This window comes from Pteropus alecto, unplaced genomic scaffold, assembly GCF_000325575.1.
Source record: "Pteropus alecto unplaced genomic scaffold, ASM32557v1 scaffold125, whole genome shotgun sequence".
In the NCBI taxonomy this organism is placed as follows: domain Eukaryota; kingdom Metazoa; phylum Chordata; class Mammalia; order Chiroptera; family Pteropodidae; genus Pteropus; species Pteropus alecto.
In genome coordinates this window covers 10,247,790-10,267,228 of record NW_006436888.1, presented here as the reverse complement: position 1 = coordinate 10,267,228, position 19,439 = coordinate 10,247,790, and the positions used below count along the sequence as shown (strand labels likewise).

The following is a 19,439-nucleotide window of genomic DNA, read 5'->3' as shown; positions in this document are numbered from 1 at the left end:
GGCCGGCCGGGCACGCCGCTGCGGCAGACGCTGTGGCCGCTCAGCGTCCACGACCCCACGCGCCGCGCGCGAGTCAAGGAGTACTTCGTGTTCCGGGTGAGGCCAGGCCTGGGCCGGGGGAGGGTCCGGGGTGTGGGGGCGGAGAGGGGCCTGGAGGAACCGAGAGTGACCCCTGCCCTCTGCCCGCGCACAGCCCGGCACCATCGAGCAGGCGGTGGACGAGATCCGCGTGGTGGTCCGGCCCGTGGAGGACGGCGACGTCCAGGGGGTGTGGCTGCTGACCGAGTGAGCGGGGCGCGTCCTGGGTGGGGGACCCCGACCCTGAGCGCGACCCTAGCGCACCCTCCGTAGCCTGCCCGAGTGCGCCTGGCGGGCGGAGGTGACGCCTGTCGGTGCCCACAGGGTTGACCACTGGAACAACGAGAAGGAGCGGCTGGTGCTCATCACCGACCAGTCGCTGCTCATCTGCAAGTACGACTTCATCAGCCTCCAGTGCCAGCAGGTGGTCCGGGTGGCGTTGAATGCGGTGGACACCATCTCCTGCGGGGAGTTCCAGTTCCCCCCCAAGTCGCTCAACAAGTAAGTCTCTTGGGCAGAGAGCCAGCACCGGGGCCTGGCAACCAGCCCTTCTGAAACCAGCCCCCTGGGTCATCTCGTGTCTGCCATTGCATGGTGACGTAAAAGCCGGTAAAAGCCTCAGCTCCAAAGTCTGTAGTTTCTCGGCGTAGAAGCTAGTGACTTCTGGGTGGCTGGTGCTAAAAGGAGCGGCTATTCAGCTCGTATTCAAGTGAATTCGGGACGCACTGAAGTAGACTGAACGCAGATGTTCCTCAGATAAGGACAGAACAGGGTTTATCTCTGGCCAGGAGAGGAGCAGCTTGGTCACGTCGAGTCCCTCTTACCGAGAACGGTGCACTGCCTTGGAGACGTCCCTGAAAGCTAGGTAACTTTGAAAGCGTTTAATGGCCAGCGCTGGAGAGCTGAGCCTCATGCTCGAGGGGAGATCTCTGAAATACGAGAAATCCAGACACTGGTCGGTTGAGTTAAACCGTGTCGTTGAGATGTCGCGATTAAGATAGGGAATTTAGAAAGTGAAGATGGCCTAAAACTTCACCACCAGTAAGACATTCAGGAGAAAGTCCTAGAGGTTATGAGTGCTGTGCACTCGGTGAGCTCCCCTGTGGCGCAGCCCTGTTACCTGCTACGTGTCAGTGACTATGTAAAGGTTAGGTTTAGCTTAAGCAAGACAGTATGTTCACGTTCTCTTGTTTAAAAGTGCTTAACGCAGTTGCTTAATGCAGCTGTTACTGGAGGCGACCATTAGCCCTCAAGCCCACAGGTCCTTTCCGTTTGTGAAATGTCGTTGCTCTTGCCTTTAACCCTTAAGAGCTTTTCATGTCATACGCTGTAACTGACCAGGCTGCCATGGAGGCCGTGGCCTGCTAGGTGACGTCTGGTTCGTTTCTCCTGACTTGGCAGACGAGAAGGTTTGGGGATTCGCATTCAGTGGGACAAGCAGAGCCGCCCTTCCTTCATAAACAGATGGAACCCCTGGTCCACCAACGTGCCGTACGCCACGTTCATGGAGCACCCGATGGCCGGTGCGGATGAGAAGACAGCCTCTCTGTGCCAAGTAAGACCGTGACTCAGCACTGCCAATCCCGGCCTGCACTGCCCAGCACAGTGGCCGCGTGCGGCTCTCAGACACTTGAAGCGTTACTCTTAATTTTTAATAATTTTACGTTTAAATAGCTCCATGTGGCCAGTGGCATAGCTTTATAATGTGGCCCTAGTGGCCGTGATCATCGTCTCGGAGAACGGCCCAGAAGGGCTTTGGGGCATGGCAACTGGCCCGGCCCAGGTCTGTATGCTCACCAGGAGAGGAGGCCTTGGGGCCAGTGGTGAGAGCAGAGTCCGGGCCCCTGATAGGTCCCCCGCCAGCCAGCTGTCCGCCTTCCTGGCCTGGTTGCTGGTGTGAAGGGTTAGGTGGTTCGCTACGGCAAAACCACTTAGACCTGTGGGGAGCGAGGTGCTGAGTACTGTCTGTGGTCTGGCCCAGGTGAGCGTGGAGGTGAGGTCTGGTGCTTCCAGAGCCCCACTGAGGATGTGAGCTGAGCGCCCCCAGGGGGTGTGGCTGGAAAGGCCAAGGTGGGGACGGGAGGGTGGCCACAGACCCAGGTGGCGTGGGGAGGGGTTTTTCCTTATATGGTTCAGTGACGGACTCCATGTTTTCTCTTTAAAGTTGGAAAGCTTCAAAGCTCTGCTGATTCAGGCTGTCAAAAAGGCCCAGAAGGAGCACCCCTTGCCCGGACAAGCCAGCGGCGTGCTGGTGTTGGAGCAGCCCCTTCTCATCGAGACCTACGTGGGGTTGATGTCCTTCATTAACAACGAGGCTAAGCTGGGCTATTCCATGACCAGAGGCAAGATAGGCTTCTAGGCACTGCCCTCGGGAGCCTGTGGAGGTGGCCAGGCGGGCCTGGGCACGGACAGCCGGGCTCGGGCAGGCTCTGTGGCCAGGGTCGGGGCCAGTTACCGTTAGGGACTGACTGCAGTTAGGACAGTCACACAAATCACACTTTAGCTGGATAGGGACATTGGTAACAAGCTACAGACAAAAGCAAAATGAATCTGTCAGTGCGCTGGCTGTCCTTCTGTTCTCGTGCTTCTGGAGCGTCTCCATCTGGCTTCGCCACGCTGCCCACCCCGCCTCCAGCATGTTAATAAACCTCTGTGCGTCCACCAGGGCGTCCTGCCTGCCCCCAGCTGTGTGGTCGGTACGCCCGGGGCGGTCCCTCACCCGGAGCCTGTCGTCGCGGTCAGTTTACACTTGGTGTCATTTTGTATTTGGAAATTTAATCCATTTTTTTTAAGGTAAATACAAAAGAAGCCGGCAGACTGGTGAGCTGAGCAGGAGACAGACCTGCTTTGTCAGCTGTCGAATGAACTGGTTTGGTGTGAATGATCTGAAGTCACACTGTTACCAAAATTAACCTGTGTTAATACTCATGGCATCTTTCTGAAGCCCAAAAAGGTTCGCAGAAAATCACATTTGGACAATTCATTAATTTGAGGAAATTCTCTTAATAGTTCTTCGCACATAGTTATGACAGCTTGGTGTTCTAAATCTGTATTGTCACATTCATACGCTTCGTTTGCTTTAAGGAATGCACTTTGAAAAAAAGAAACCAGGTTAGAGTCTCACGAAGCAGCTCCCACGCAGATGCAGGGGTCATCAGGGTCATGCCCTGACCGTGCCTGGGCCTCGGCGTGCGGGGGAGCGTGTTGCCCGCACCGGCCATGGCTTGCTGCTTTCACTCAGCATTTGGTGATGAGCTTCAGTGCTGGCTCGTGCCAGTTCCTCTCCCCACATCCCCATCCCTGGGGTACCTGTGATCGGCATGGACGTGAGCTGAATGCGGTCACCTGTCCAAGTCGAAAGGCTGCCTCAGACCTCGCCTGGTCTTGAGCCTCTGCTTTTGGTCTTGTAGTAAAGACATTTAGAATCGAGTGGGCGTTGTTCCTTTTGGAAGTTATCACAATAGATGCAACCACCGAGAAAGTTAGCTCTTGAGCAAGTGCATTTTAAAGCTTGAACCGCTTCCTGTACTTGCTATAAGCCTGTCTCCTTGCTGCCAGGTGCAGTGTGGAGGGCCCCGTGGGAGTCCCTGGCCTGGCCGCTCTGCGGGACACCAGCCAGCAGTGCTGTGAAGCTTTAAGCGGGACGGGGACTCTGGCTTTCGAACCGTACCGCCTCCATCGGCCTGCCAGGAGCACCCGAATCTAGAACTGGCAGGACTTGTCCGAATCTAGAACTGGCAGGACTTGTCCCAGGTGGGTGGGCAGCCAGGTTGACACTCCCTGCGGAGCCCACTCGGGACGACCTTGACCGGCTCCCCTCCCCGTACTCCAGAGCAGGCCACGTGGAACCCCAGCCTTTCTCCCGAAAACTTCAGTGACCAATGGGGGCTCATAAGGAAAAGGGGTGTCTAAGGGGCTTTGGCTGCTTGGGGCTCGGTTATTTTCCTAAGATGGAACCAGAATTTAAACCTTGGGGACCTTCCTGTGATCTGAACCTTTCAAGAAAACCAATACCAGCCATTTTATGAATTGGTAAATATTTATTTTAAATAACAAAAATTAGTTTTATAATATACATATTTACAAAAACGCCTTGCTATAGAAAAACAGGAGCTGACCAGCGGGGCCCCCGTGGTCGGAGAAATGCCCCGAGGAGCCACTCTCCGCAGTGCGTGCAAGGTGACCCGCCTCCACGCAGGTCCTACGTGTGGTCTCCCAGCTGGCCCGAAGCCAGGCGCGGCCCCTCCTCCGTCTCCAGGAAGCACAGGCAGAAGTGGTCCTTGCTGAGGAGGGCCAGTGAGTCCCCACTTACATGCCAGCACAGAGAGAGCACCTGGAAGTCCCCTGAGGGAGGCAGGTAGCCAGAGGATTAGCGTGGGTGAGGCCAGGGTCCCCCACTGAGTGCAGCCCAGACCCATGGGTGCGCAGACAGGTCACAGTGACCCAGCGAGAGCCCGAAGCCACCTCAGCGTGGCGGGCCTTCCCGCCCACAGAGCGCGGGGCTGCTGCCCAATCAGGTGTGTGCTGAGGTGGTCGGGAGGGGGTGCAGAGCTGCCTCCCGTCCCCAGTGTGAGGGGTGCTGTGCTCACCTTCCCCGGGCACCTGCACCGACACGCAGCCTGCTCGCGACCACAGGTACACCTTGCTGCCTCCCGTGCAGATGGCCAGCCGGGGCCGCTGTGGGTCCCACTGGAAGGCACGCACGGGGGACAGCTGCTCAAGCACCACGAACAGCCTCAGCTTCTGGATATCCCAGATCCAGACGGCGCTCGGGACGTTGTCTGAGGAGAGAGGTGCAGACAGCGCCATCCCCCCGGCCCTGACACCTGACGACGCAACACGAAGCCAGGCCCCGGGCACGCGGGCACGCACTGGCCTCGGGGCCCGAGTGTACCGGGTGACAGTCCCTTTTGGTCTTTTTATAACAACCCTTCAGAAGCGGAAAAGCCTTTGTGTGAAGAGGCCACGGCTGTAGCGGCGCCTGGGCCCTTGGCCTTCGCCAACAGAAAGGAGCAGGCGCAGAGGGCATGCCAGGCAGAGCGCCGGACCAAGCCCCGCGCCCTGGGGCTTCTGGGAGTGGAACATCGGGGTTCAGCTGACGGGCGGACGCCATGGGCGGGCCCGGCAGCTGACTCTCCCCAACGTCGGTGTGCCTGGCACCAAAGGACTGTGAGTGGACACCGCATGGCACAGGCCCGAGCGTGGCACTGACCGCTCCTCGTGGCCAGGAACGAGCTGTCCGGGCTGAAGGCCAGCGCGCCCACGCCGATCCTCGGGTTCGCCCTGTCTGCGGCAGGCTTCACGGTCTGCAGGGGCACCGGCACCGAGGCGACCTCGTCTGCAACGTGGAAGGGAGGGCATGACGTTGCCGTCCCCGGCTCAGCACAGCACGCCTGGGACCCAGGGTGGCCTGGGCGTCAGCCTGTCCGTCAGCCTGTCTGTGCCGACCACTCACTTGGTCAGAGGGAGGAAAGACAGGATGACCTTGAACGTGGCCGGGCAAGGTCCTATGGAAGCCAGGCTTTGACGGGAAGCTGGCTGAGGTGCTGGGGTGGGGAGTGGTCACGCCGCAACCCCACGCACCAGAGCCACCCGCCGCACCCCAGAGGCACCAAGGCCTGGGCGCGTCGCCGCCTACGCGCACCGTGGCTTACGACCTGCCTCCGTCTCCCAGCATCCCATGCTCAGAGTTTTCAGATGCAGTGAAAGTGTGCCGAGCACAGGGTTTTAGGGACGTGGAAACACATCGTGCAGTAATGTTACCGACACAAGTCAGCATGGGCTCCCCACGGTGACACGTCCCGCGCTGGCGGGGGTGTCAGCGTGGGGCAGCAGGGGCTCATGGGAAAGCTCTGCCCTAACATGGCCTTAAAAGGCAGTCTTAAAACGCATCACGCAGCCGGAAGCGCAGGGTTGGGAGCCGAAGCCGAAGCCGAGACGCGCGTAGGTGAGCGTGCTCAGCTTCCTGACGCTCCCACCCGCGAGCATTCACTGAGCCCGCAGCAGGCAGTGACCAGCCTGGCGGTGGCCCCAACATCCCCCTCACGTGCAGCCTGTCTCATGGCCACCTTGCAGGTGAGCCCGAGGCACAAGGGGCCGGCCGCATGGCCAGGACCCAGGGCAAGCTCTTAGCCCCAGGCCGAGCCCTTCACCAGGCCACCTCCTGACCCCACCTTGGCTCATCCAGGGAAATTTTATGATTCTTAAAATATGGCCTTCGGAGCGCCGGATGCCAAGTTTAGACTTCAGAGGTTGTACTCAGCCAGCAGGACCCACGCCCAGGGGGTCTGTGACTCGTGGGGAGACAGGCCAAGGTGTCACATGGAAGGAAAATGTTTTTAAGAAAACAAAGGACTTCTGAAATCTACCTGGACAGGAGCCTATTTTTCACAACTGAGACAAGGGAGCGAGCCCCGCCCCTGATGCTCACATCTGCTCTCCGCGGCCCTGGGCGCAGGGTGGCCAGGGCGGTCTAGCGCCCGCCGCCGACTCTTCTCGGCTTCCTGGTACACCACCTGGAAGACACGGGCGGTGGGGCAGGGGCGGCAACAGCCCTCGGTACTGGTGACATCCAACCCAAACAGGTGCTGCCACTGAGGGCTCACGAGGACACGGGGTTCTCACCCAAACCACTCTGTGAGGATGGGGGCGACGTGGGCGGCAGCTGCTCACACAGCCACTCAGCCAGTGACCAAACACCAGCACTTCAGTGCTGACAAGTGACAGGCCCGGGGAACGAGGGGCATCTGTGACCAGAAGCCTGACAGGCCAAGGACAAGCGGCCCAGGCTGCGCGTGGCCCAGCAGTCACGGGCTGGAGGCCTGAGGTGGGCATCAACCCCTGGCCCTCACGCCCGCCACACGCAGACTCCGCAGACGCCCGCACGGCCCCTGCTCCCTCCCGCTGACCTCAGGCCGGCCCTGCAGGCCCTGCCGCTGCGCTCCTCAGCACCATGCCCCCCTCACTCGGGTCTCCCGTCTGTGGGCAAACTCCCCAAGGCCGGGGCTCCCGTGCCCCCACTGTGCCCCCAGAGCCCGCCGAACGTAGACACACACTGCCCCCCAGGACCTCTGCCAGAGGCGCTCCTCCTGGGCCAGGCCTGCCCACCCCACCGCCTGGGCGGACACCAGCCCTCCTGGCCCCGGCCCCGGCCCCCACTCCACAGGGCCACGGGGCCCTGTGCAGACAGACAGCAGGACCAGCGCCAAGACAGGCCAACCTGGGGCACCGCTTCCCATCCTTGGGAACATGGACAGGCAAAGTAGAGGCCAGCAGCAGAGTGTGCCACGTGAAGCGTCAGTCACTCTAGTTCACGGTGACGGACGCTCCTGCAGCATGACGGATAACGCTGAGGGAAGCCGTTTCCACCTCCCCCACCGCATGCCGCTCACACAGACGCGGCACCCCGACTTACTACTTTGGGATCATTAATGGTGGCAGGATGACCAAACTCCGTGATCATCTTCCAAGTCACGTGGTTCAGGATGCGCACCTGAAGAGAAGACCGTGGTGAGACCCGCCACCCGCCCACCATGCCGTGGCGCTGCCCGTGGCCCCCTGTCCCACCTTCCCGTCGTAGCTGCCGACCGCCAGGAACTGACTGCTGGGGCTCCAGGCCACGGCCTTGACGCCCAGGGACCACTCGTAGGCACAATACGTGGACAGGAGCCGGCCGTCCAGGGAGTAGAGCAGGACCTTGTACTGCGGGCGAGACATGTCAACTGCTGAGAAAGGCCCGGTCACCTGGAGCAGGTGCAAACGAGGCTGTGCAGAGGGCGCGGGGGGCAGGCAGGTGGAGACAGGGAACGGGGTGAGGCAGACGCCGCCCTTGCGGCGGCAGGGGGACGGGCTGCCGGCTGGAACCGAGGTGACAGGTGGAGAGGCGGCGTGGTGAGCCGTGGGACGAGGGGGCAGCATCAGGCGAACGCGGGAAAGCACCTTCGCACCTCCAGACAGGTGTCCCACACCGCCAGCACACAGCCGTTCGGGGCCCACTCGATGCCAGCGAGGTCCTGCGTGTCTGTGTCGAAGTGCTGCCGTGGGGGGCACAGGTGGAAGGGGCCTGACTTGCACTCACGCGCCTGCTGGACACGGCGCTGCCCCAGCCGCTGTCCCAGCTCCGCCCCCAGAAGCGGACAGCAGTCCCCAGCCCGCCCCCCCGCCCTGCTGTCAAGTCCTGGGCAGCGCTGAGGCTTGGGGGAGCCGCTCAGGGGAGCCGCGCATGGGCCTCGCCGACCCTGTGGGGGGCATGGTCTGCCCCTGCCGCGTGCCCTGCTCCCTGCCCTCCGCTCAAGTGCCTGAGGGCTGATGAGGCTCCGTGTGCTCCGACGGCATTCCAGAGGCTTCTCTGCCTCAGCCCTGCCCGTCTGCCCTGCAGGGCCGGGCCCCGAACCCCAGGACCCTTGGGAAGTCCTGACCAGACCAGACACTCCCCAGTACTAAGTTCAAGGTCACTCCTCTTTCTGATAAAGCAACACACATGCAAATGCCATTCAAGGAATAAGAAAAAGGATCACGTTTGACGGCACGTGAACTTTCAACACACCCCGAACACACGCCCCCCAGCCCGCTCCACAAACGCCTAACCGCAGCACCCCGCCCGCTGGAGACGCGAAATCACGCTTCTCCACGCGACCCAAGGGCCCCAGGGGGCGTGAGGAACGCGCGCTGCGCCCGCAGGCAGCTGACCCGGCCACGGCAGCCTCACCCGCAGCAGCTGCCAGTCACTGCACACGAAGATGCTCACGAAGTCCCTGCAGTCCCGCCTCTCGGCCAAGGCCAGGTAGCGGCCGTCTCTGGAAAAGCTGATTCCTGCCGGGAGAGGAGCCAGCCCGGAGTCAAGGAGCAGCAGCGGGAGCCGCAGTGGGGCTTTCCGGGGAAGAACGGCAGAAAGCAGAGGTCAGAAGGGGCGCGGCCCACGCCGACAGCGCGCTTCATCCACAAGAAGCGGCCGCGGCCGGGGCTCCCGGGCACCCACACGGAGGACGGACCTGCCAAGAACGTGACCGACACGAAGGGCCTGCCCCGACAGCCACAAGCTACAGCTGAGAACTGCAGCATCAAGTGGACGGTCCCGGTTTTAGAAAATCAACGATGGGAGACTCAGCTGGCTGGACGTCAGCTCGCGACTACATTTCTTACATTCAGCTTTGAATTTAATCATTTGGAAGCAGTGAATTTACAAATTTGGAAATCGACTTGGGCTGAGATATGAAGCTATGTTTTCCGGTTCTGTGTCGGCTCCATGGGTCAAAGGAACACCTGTCGTCCCCACTGGGGAAACGTGCACGCCATCTGGAGAGACGCTGACATCCGAGCCGTAAAAAGGCATCGTACACGCACAGCCGCATCTCGCTCCAGTGCGACTTCCGAACCGCTGAAGGCAGAAATGCGGAGGCGCTCGCTCGCGCAGGCCCCGGCCTATGAAATGACGGGCGCGCCAGCGAATTTCCTGATTTGAGAGGGGGGCACCCAACCAGCTCTCGGGGTCCTGGTAAACCACAGTGGCGGGCTGCGTCTGAGCTGCCCGCCTCTCCCCGACCGCTCAGAGGACGCCTGCCTCTCACCCCTCCCCTGGGATGTCCGGATGGGACAGGTCACCATCCCCCTCCACAGAGAACACAGATCCACTCGACGGAAGGTTTAGAGATTTAAGTTCAGAACTGAGGGCGTGAGGTGGGTCCCGTGACAGACACGACGGGGGCCCTGAGGACCCACTCCCGGCACCGAGGTCGCGGGAACTACGGGCAAATCCCTTCGCCCTTGACGTCCTTAAGCGACGCCCGTCAGTCACCATGACTTGGTTTTACCGGGGGGACCCTTGTCTTCTAGAGACACGTGGAAGTATCACAGTGGGGTGTCGGAAGCCCGAGACAGGAGGCACAATAACGGGGGACGGGGCACAGAAGGGGAGGGCCGGCTGCGTGCGGCGCGCTGCTGTGGCTACGCCAGCCTGTCTGCAACTGCCCGTGCGGGCGACAGAGCCCGGCTCCCGGGGCGGGGCCCACTCACCGCGCTGGCAGGCTTTCGGGTATTTGATGTAGGACACGGACTTCGTGCACAAGGACCAGACGGTGATCCGCAGCTGTGGGGAGAGCAGGGAACGGCACGGTCAGCAGCCAGAGACACCGTCCCCCACCGTGACCGGCTCGTCGGTCCCCGGGTGGGGGGCTGACCGCAGAGGCAGCGAGTGACATTAGCGGTTCCGGGGGCTCTCCCTCGGAAGAGGGGTGTCGACCGCACGCTCACTGTCGTCACAGGACATCCGGTGCTCTCCGTGTGGTTTTCATGTTGTAGCGATGTTATTTGAGGGACACAAAGTGGAGCACAAATCCACTTTAGTTCACAAGTTCAAAGTAAACCCAGTTTTCACACTATGATAAACGTAAGATGCTTATTCAGTCTGAGAAACGTCTTTACGCGGGAAAGCCATTGGGAGGGAGGGGGGTGGTTGGGCTCCTTGTTCCGGAGTCCAGCTGGCTGCTCCTACGTCTCAGGGGACAGCTGGGAGTGGTGGCCCAGCCCAGGCAAGACAGAGAATCCTGAAACCACTACCAGGAGGCCTGACCCCGCTGTGCCGGCAGAGGGGTTCGGAGTAACCCCCACGGGACCACACTCTGCCCTCCCTCAGCAGGCAAGTACAGAAAGGCCGGGAGAGTGTCCTGCGAGGCACCAAGCGCCAGTCGGGGTGGGGACGACACCTGCGCTTAGAAGATGCACTGGGAACGGGGACGGGAGCCTCTGTGCGCTAACCTGTCAGCCTGTCACCCAAACGCCCGCTGCGTCCGCACTTAACGTGAGCTCCTATCAGCCGACCCCGCGCCCCCTGTGGCGCCTAAAGCAAGCAAGCGCCCTTGACCAGAATTTCCGAACTTCCGTTTCTGCAGACGCTGTCCGTACCCTTGCGTCTGCTGGCACCGACGCTAACTCCCTCCCAGTCCTGACCCTGCTCCACCAGGCGCACAGCCGCTCCCGGGAGCCACCGCCGCTCCCGGGAGCCACCGCCTCCAGCCACGGCGGTGACACGGTGGATGCTGACAAAGCCACTTTATCGGCCCCGTTGAAAGCTACGGCACATGGGCCGAGGGGTGCCGCTCTGAACAAATGGGGCTTCATCAGAAGTGACCTGTGGGGCACTGCGCTCTGTACCAGGGTGACGCCTGCGAACTACGCCTCTGTCCTAGTTTAGGACATTAAAAAAAGGCACACTTTTCTCCACAGCACCTCGTCTACTAAAGAAAGCCTGACATCCGTGCTGCCTCTCTGAACAGCCCGCATGGCATCGGGAGGCTGGGGACCCACTGCTAGATGCAAAAGACGAGCCGCCGCGGTGGCAGGTGCGCCTGCGCGGCAGCTGTGCCCGCGGTGGCAGGTGCGCCCGGCAGACACGGGTGCCACACTCAGCATCTGCCTTCCCAGGTGGTGACAGCCCCGCCCAGGATTGGGGCTCCCTGCCAAGAGCACAGCAGAGGCCGAGGAGGGCGTCAGGTGTTCCTGAGGTGAGGGGACGACTCCCGGCCAGCACACCTGGCACTGAGGTCTACCTGTGACACCCATCAGCAGGTGGCCTTCTGAGCTTCCTGGTTTCTGCTACCTGCCTCCGGGGCTGTCCTGCTGGTGCAGCGGGGAGAGGAGAGCAGGCAGGAAGCCTGCACACCCGCCACGGGGTTTCCTGGGAACGCACTCACTGCCGCGTGTCACTTCAGCAGACCCGGCTGAGGGGCACGACCCGGCTGAGGGGCACGACCCGGCGGATGCACATTTTTTAACGGCAGGAAAGACGCGTGCCCGTTAAGTTTGATTTTTACCCTCCATCCCCCACTGAAAAAAGTTTTAAGAAAACACAAGTTTGTAACTTAACAAATCCACTAAGAAAAGAGGCAGGTACATTGCGCCTCCACACTCTCCACCGACCTCAGCAGCGCAGCGGGAGCAGCGACCCCGCAGGTGTGACTCGGAAGCCTCAGGTACCCCTGGGGCCTCCCCCCCATCCTTGGTTCAAAGGGAGCCGCGACAACGCAGGTGACGTGCAAGCAGGTGCCGCGTCCCTGAGGAGGGGGCGACGGAGGGGCCTCCCGCCCAGGCCCTCAGCTCTGTGCCCTCAGGAGCCCGTCTTCCCCGGGGACCTCTGAGGACCTCGCGCACCCTTCCTGGGTCGGACGTCACTTCCGCGCTTCCACTTAATCCAGGGCACTCGCTTCCGAGAGAGAGAATTTTCCCAGCTCCTCTTCCACACTTTCAAGCTTTCTTGACATAAACAGTAAATATGTCCTTATTACCATCGCTGCGGGCGCAGTGGAAAATTCCAGAACTTACGCAAAAATACTTCAAATGACCTTTTCCGTCTCAGAGGTTGTTTGCAACAGTAACGTAGCGAGTACAGCAAACTGAGGGCGGCTCCGCTGGGTGCTTCATCGGTGGGAGAAACGTGCGGCCTCCCGCGCTGCTGTGAGCAGACACCCGCACGCTCACACGCACCTGAGTGAGCGCGCCAGAGCCAACGCGGCTGGTCCCCGGCACCGTCCCCAGCTCCACTGCAGATGGTCAAGAGCCGAACGGCAAAACTTAAAACTCGAGATTAAATTTTATAAAATATGTGCGAGATCTGTACGATGAAAATGTTGACGCAGAGAAAAACTATAACTTCGGTGCGATCTGTTAAAAAACCCGAGCGGGAATTTCTTTTAAAGAAATTGACAAATTCATTCTAAAGTTGATACGGAAACGAAAGGACCTAGAACAGCCGAAATGACTCAGAGACAGGCCGGAACAGGAACTCTCACGCGCGTCTGGATCCCAGACCGGCTACAAAGCTGCGGCCGTCGGGAGAGCCTGCTGCCACCACGAAGATAGACGCAGAGCTCCACGGGACGGGACGGAGCTGGAAACAGACCCTCGCAGGCAGCACCTGAGCTCCTACAAGGTGCCAAGTGCAGGAAGGAGGTGAATTCACTGCTGATGACACCTGTGAACTTGGGTGCCAAAACCACGAGCTTCCAGGAGAACACAGGAGCTGGGGCTGGGGACGCCCGCGGGAACTCCGTCACCACGAGGCCCTGTGCTTCTGGCCTCCCCTTCCATCGCTGCCTCCCCCCACCCCGTACAAACGCCCCTCCGCCTGGCACGGGGCTTGCCAGTCTACACGCCCGGGGGGCAACCTTTTGTTTCCTGAACAAATCCTTTTTGGTGACCAAACACCTAGTCAATATTATTTTTCAGTCGACAAAATCCTTTGTGATCTTGGGTTGGAAGGGGATTATCTTTAGACACCAAATGCTCAGATCATAAAAGAAAAAATACCATTGTAAATGCACGTGACCTACACCACATATGTAAATCGTGTGCGAACAGGTGTGCGCACGCGTGTGTGTGTGTAAAACAAGACATGGAAGCGCTCCGCCTCGCCAACTAGAGAAATGAACATTAAAACCACATGCGACGCCGCCGCAGGCCTGCTGGGCGTGGTATGAACCGTCTGCAGGAAGCACCCACTCTGACGCTCCCGACCCAGCTCGGGAGTCGGGAGGGCAGCGGTCACCCCTCGATGGACGGAGCGTCGACTTACGTGGAACTCGGTGGTGTTGAGAACGTGGCGTCCGTCTGGGCTCCAGCAAGAAGCCACCAGCCCTGCGCATCCCTCGTCCACTCTGCAGTGCCATCCGGGCTGTTCCAGAGACCACACCTAGATTCCCGCAGAGAGAAACCCGGATCGCAAACCAGTCGGTGCAGTGATCGAGGTTAAGGACAACTGGGTACCGACTGCGGCGCCAAAACACGGGAGTGCTTCACGGACCCTGCGCCACGACCGAGCGGCGCCAGCACGAGCCGGAGCCAGCCGGTCTTCCCGCGGATTTCACCGTGCTGTAGTTTTTAAAAGGTTCATCCCCTCTGCCACCCCTAAAGCTCCAGTGAGTCAAGCTCCAGGCCTGAAGCCGGACACACGTCAGCGCTCCCCACACGCAGGCTGTCCAAGCCGCCACTACACCGAGGTCTGTGACCCTCGTTACCGAATCGTACCGGGTGACGGATTAAGAGCATTGAAGCATGTTCTCACTCTGAACGCACTTACACTGCGAGAAAAACATCACGATGCTACAGGAAGCTGGGTCTGACCGCACCGCCTCTGCCCCAGACCAGAAGGGCAGCGAACGAAGGCGCCCGACCGGGAGGCGGCCTGGCTCCTGGCCGCGCACGCGGGCACCTACCTGCACCAGCCCCCGCTTATACATGGCGCACAGGATGAAGAGGGAGTCGGCCGACCACTCGACGTGCTGGATCTGGTCCAGGCACGTGTACACGTGAAGGATCTGAAGGCTGTTCACATCCCGGACCACCAGCCGGTACTGGACGCAGGAAGCCTGCCAACGGAAAAGCCGGCCCTGAGTCTGTGCTCGCGGGGAGGTGGCCACGCCACGCCACCGACTGCCTCTCCTCCCCGACGTGCTGTCTCCACGGTTCCATGCGTTTACAGCGCCCGCTCTGAAAACGAAACGAGTTAATACACAGAGAAACCTGAAGTGGCAAACTAGGTGTTAAACCTGGTACAGCCCAGTATCAAGTATCATCCTCAAACTTTACTTGAGTCATTTTCTACTCCTTTCTTAACGATGTGTTAAAAAGTAAACGCAAGGACGAACAGCATTGGGAACAAGCGCTTCTGCACACGAGCCAAACCCTCTCCTGGGCTCATCACTCGTAGGCAATTTACAAGGAGGTGGCAGAAATGACTACAGAAATGGCGGTCCCCTTTCGTACACTTAAATTCTGTAAATGTACGGACACGTCACAGATGCGCATTCATCTACTGTGAGATAAGAGACAATATGTTCTGGTCTCTGCCCCCAGACCCAGACCCAGACCCAGGGCTCCTGAAAACCTTGTAATTTCCTGGGTGAGAGGAGCATCTTCTGTTCTAATGAGGGGACTCCGGGTGGGCTCCTTAGACAGAGGCTGGTCACCAGGAAAACCGAGCCATTAGAAGCTTGGAATTTTCAGGCCAGCCTCATTCTTTGAGAAGGGAGAAGGGCTGAAAAAGGGGTTAATGACCAGTCGTGCCTATGTGAGGTGTTCTGAACGTCCCATTAGGGCAGGGCTCAGGAGCCTCTGGGGGTGAACACATGCGCACGGGGAGGGCAAGGCTCCCCAATGCACTCGGGCCCCTCCCAGACCTGGCCCCTCCCAGACCTGGCCCCATGCACCTCCTCACCTGGCTGCTCATCCGGGTCCTTTACCATGCTCTTTAATAACCTGGGGACCCTTAAGTGAGTGCTTCCCTGAGTTCTGTGAGCCACCGTAGCAAATGACTGAACCTGAGGTGGGGCTCCTGGGAACCTCATGTCTGCAGCCACATCAGACAGAGGCTGTGAGTAACCTGGGGACCGCCTACCTGCGACTGGCATCTGAAGCGGGGGCAGTCTTCTGGGGCTGAGCCCTCAGCCTGTGGGGTCTGACACTAACCCTCAGGACACCCACCCGGTACCCTTTAAAGAACTGCTTGGTGGGGGGAAAACCCACACACTTGGCGAGCAGCAGTGTTGTGAGTGTGGGTGATGGATCGCACGACAGCACAGAAAGGAAGTCCACAGGAGGGAGGGCTGCTTCTCCTCACACACTCACATTCACTGACTATGAAAATGCTTTCCGAACAACAGTTTCTCCACGGCCATGTTTGTTTACAACCCTATCTAAGCAAACAGTATCTGTGTCTGAGTATACTTATCTGCCAGTTATAGATACAGTTTAAAAACCAAGAACCAATTTTGAGATTTTAAATTACTTCATTTTTGTACTTATCAAGGTCAAACTAGATCATTAGTTTGCGTTTTACGAACTTCCATTTTAAAAAAGCCACGATGAGTTTTCCTTGCAAAAGGAGAGAGGGCGGGCAACCAGATGAGAACATGTCGCGATGTTTCTTTTCACATTGTGGCTTTGCACCGTGATCAGTTACAATGAATTCCCCATGAGATGGAATATGTGTACCAACGCTTAGAAAAAACATCTGAAATCTGTTGTAATATATTAAAAATGGCAAGATGGACCCACCTCCTTCGGTATTTAAGATATAGCTTTAAAAAAACACAATTCTAGTACCTCGATCGTCAAGCGTCTCACAATATTTTGACCAGGGTGTAAAAACCAAAAAAGTACCAAAGTTAAGCAAGAGAATAGACTCTTTCTCTTCATACTTCACTGGAATTTTCGTAAATATTTAAAAAATGAATTTATGAGGGGCACTTTGAAAAATGTACCAAGGTTTTGGGAGGTGCCATTTAAACTAAACCTGTTTCGTATTTTGTAGCTGAAGGATATGCGATTTCGAATAATACCCCCATAAGGAAGGCAAACATGTAACTTGGGAGTGTTATTTTCAAAGACATAGATAAGAATAAAAAGAATATTAATGGCTCAAACTGGAAGGGAACCACGAAGCATCAGTCAGTTAATAGAGGATAAAGGAAACTAAGCACACTTTTTATAAAAAGTGTGATTTTTTTCTTAATAGCTTTCCAATGCCAGTTCTCTCCTCCCCACCACTTGACTCCCCACTCCCACCCCACGACTCTGAGGATATGCACTGGTCATAATGGTATATTTCAAAACAGAAGTTTCGTGTACGAGGTAGCGCAGTGACTGTAGCATCATTCTGCCGCCGGTGGAATCACCGGCTGAAGTCGCCGCAGGGCAGGCAATTCTCTTCATCTGGTTATTTAAAGCGTTTATTTGGCACGTGGTTGAGATCTAAGACTAGGGCTGGAAAAGATGACAAAAACTAGCTGCACCGCTGCCCTCGTTTACAGCCAACGGGAGTACAAATTTGCCTTTTCGTGACAAAATAACGAGCTGATGTCTCCTGTGTCCTCAAATGGGTAAAGACAGCACCGCTTTTATCTGCTTTCAACAGACGGAAACCCAGGTGCAGGGAGGCTGGCACCTGCCCGCAGCCTGCGCTCAAGTCACCTGTCTGCTGCACCTGCCGGGTCCCCTACCCAGGTCCTGTGCCCAGGTCACCTGCCCGGAAGCCCTAGCGCCTGCCCAGGTCCCGCTCCTTCGGACGCCCGAGCTCTTCCACTGCGGGCCGTGCCCGCGGCCGCCCGGCCCCCCGATTCCCGGGTCCCCGCCATTCGGGGCTGACACGCGCCTCCCGCGGCCCAGGCCCCGCGGCCGCTCACCAGGTACTTGCCGTCGGGGGAGAACTTGCAGAGCTGGCTGGAGAGCTTGAACACCTCGGAGAAGTTCATGGCTGCCGCCGCGGGTCGCGCCGGACCGCGCGCCGGGAACCCTGCACCCCACCCCGCACCCGAGACCCCGTGGGCGGCCGCCGCAACCGCCAGCCCCGCGTCCGGAAGTGACGGAAGGCGGGAGCGCGCCTCAGCCTATCAGCGCCCCCGGCGCCTCGCGCGGCATTGTGGGGCTTGTAGTTCGCGTCGGAGCGGACGCCGCGCTTCTTCCCACCCGGGATTCTCGCGGTGTGCCGAGGGTGCGTGGTCTGGAGGCCCCTCCCGCCAGAGTTGCCCGATAAAATGCAGGACACGCACTTAAATTGGAATTTCATATAAACGACGAATCGTTTTTCAATATAAATATGTTCCCGAATACGGCACGGACATACTTATACTCAAAAATTACCCGCTTATCCGAAATTCAAATTTAACTGGGCGTCCTGTGTGTCTGTGTGTATTTACATTTACATATGTATTTAAGCTTACAGGTAAATACATTTACGTATGTACTTAAGCTTTCAGGTAAATACGTTTATGTGTAAATATACTTACATATAAACATGCGTTTGTACGTAAGCATATAATAGTGTATATGCATATATTTTATACACGGTGTATAAATAAACATTCGTTTTTCCTTGTTTTTTGGGCTAAATCGGGCAACCCGCCTGCAACGAACCCCACCTTCCACCCCACCCCCCCGACCCCACCCCCCGCTGGAGCGCTGCTCAGATCAGGGGAAAACGAATTTCACGCTTCCTCTGCAGGGCGAGCGCACAGATGGCACGCCCCGGCGGGTTCATCGCGCGCGCGCCTCTGCTCCTGGGACGCGCGTTGAGAGGACCGCGCGGCAGGCGGGACCCCGGGCCCAGCCGCAGCCCGCCCTAGGCACGACGGAACGACCACAGGCGTCCACGCTGACTTAACTGACCTTGCTAATCACTCCCCTCCCCGCCCCCACCCCGACCCCGGCGCGCCTTGTCCTCTCGCCCACTCCAGACGCCGGGTCCCCTTCTCCTGAGAGCGCCCCCCGCCAGGCCCCGCCAGGCCCCGCCAGCACCTCCACTGGACCCTGACCCCGCGCCCGACCTTCTGTTCTGAGAATCGAGACCCACTTGCGTCCGTCTCGTTATCTGCGCGCGCCCAGCCCAGGGTCTGCTCCCTGAGGACGCTCCCCGCCCCATCTTCCCGGAACCAACGAGTAAGGCGTGCTTGCTCGCATGCCGCTCCGCGGTGCCGGCTCTTTCTGCCCCGCCAGACCGACCCCTGTGTGTGATTCGTACTGGTGACCACCGCCCTAATGCCTCGCAAACAGTGGCTGAGCAATAAATGAAGGTGTGTGGAAGTCGTGCCAGGTAAGGCGCAGACCCTGTGTGGCCGGAGACCCGGTCTGCGCCAGTCCGGCTCGAGTGCGGTTACATCGAGGGCACTGACGCGACCGTCACCCTAGCCGGGGTCATCGGTTCGGAGGCAGATAACGGGACCCCTGAGCACCAGAAGGCAGCGCATGGCAGGTGCCCGCTGCCGGGGGCCACTCAAAACTCGTCCTGCCTGTGGGGTTCTGCAACCGAGGACCTGAGCAAGGGGTGGGTGCCCTGGAAGCCTCGCCTGCCCTACGGGATGGGGGGAGGGGCGGCTGCGAAGCCGCAGGTGTCGCGAGCCGAAGAGAAGCCTTGGCCTGAGGCGAGTCTCTGCGCACTTAGCGCAATTCCGGGTGCAAGCCCCACGTGTTCCTGTGGACACCCGCGGACACCTGCGCACAGATCAGAATCCGGCGCCCTAGGCCAGGAGGCGGCGGCCGGAGGGATGGAGCAGGGTGTGAGCCGCGACCTGGGAACGTTGCCCTCAAGAGTTCCTCCCTAGGTGACATGGAACACAGCCTCTGCCCACGAAGAGTGCGAGCCGAGTCTCGCCCACAGGGTCCCCGCGGTCCGCAAAGCAGGGCAGGGCCGGGACGCGTCCACGACCTCGGCTGCGTGAGCGGTGTGAGTGGCGCGCACTCCTTCGCGGAGGAGACCCCGCTGGAGCCATCAGGACGCAAATGGCTCCACCCAACCCCCACCCCCACCCCGGCATCTGTTCCCCTGTTCCCCGAAGGCCACAGCCAGTGAGGACACTCCGCGGACCAGGGCGGTGGCC

At 59.2% G+C, this 19,439-nt stretch overlaps 2 protein-coding genes across 2 annotated transcripts in view; one reads left to right on the top strand and one right to left on the bottom strand.

Annotated features, from left to right (window-relative positions):
- Positions 1–3,507, top strand: part of TPRG1L (tumor protein p63 regulated 1 like) — a 4,498-nt gene extending 991 nt beyond the window's left edge. The window contains exons 3-7 of the mRNA XM_006914459.2: positions 2–96; positions 194–285; positions 403–579; positions 1,480–1,633; positions 2,243–3,507. Of these exons, the coding sequence (XP_006914521.2) occupies positions 2–96; positions 194–285; positions 403–579; positions 1,480–1,633; positions 2,243–2,437 (713 nt within the window). The 3' untranslated portion in view covers positions 2,438–3,507. The remainder of the gene's footprint in view (position 1; positions 97–193; positions 286–402; positions 580–1,479; positions 1,634–2,242) is intronic.
- Positions 3,508–4,098: 591 nt separating this feature from the next.
- Positions 4,099–17,412, bottom strand: WRAP73 (WD repeat containing, antisense to TP73). Its single transcript, XM_015591381.2, has 12 exons — positions 17,250–17,412; positions 14,283–14,435; positions 13,643–13,759; positions 10,090–10,162; positions 8,786–8,889; positions 8,025–8,111; positions 7,645–7,779; positions 7,493–7,570; positions 6,509–6,593; positions 5,291–5,416; positions 4,668–4,859; positions 4,099–4,422 (listed from the first exon to the last, which is right to left on the bottom strand). Exons 1-12 carry the CDS (start codon positions 17,316–17,318, stop codon positions 4,280–4,282), a joined length of 1,362 nt encoding a protein of 453 aa, XP_015446867.1. The 5' UTR covers positions 17,319–17,412; the 3' UTR covers positions 4,099–4,279.
- Positions 17,413–19,439: the final 2,027 nt, after the last annotated feature.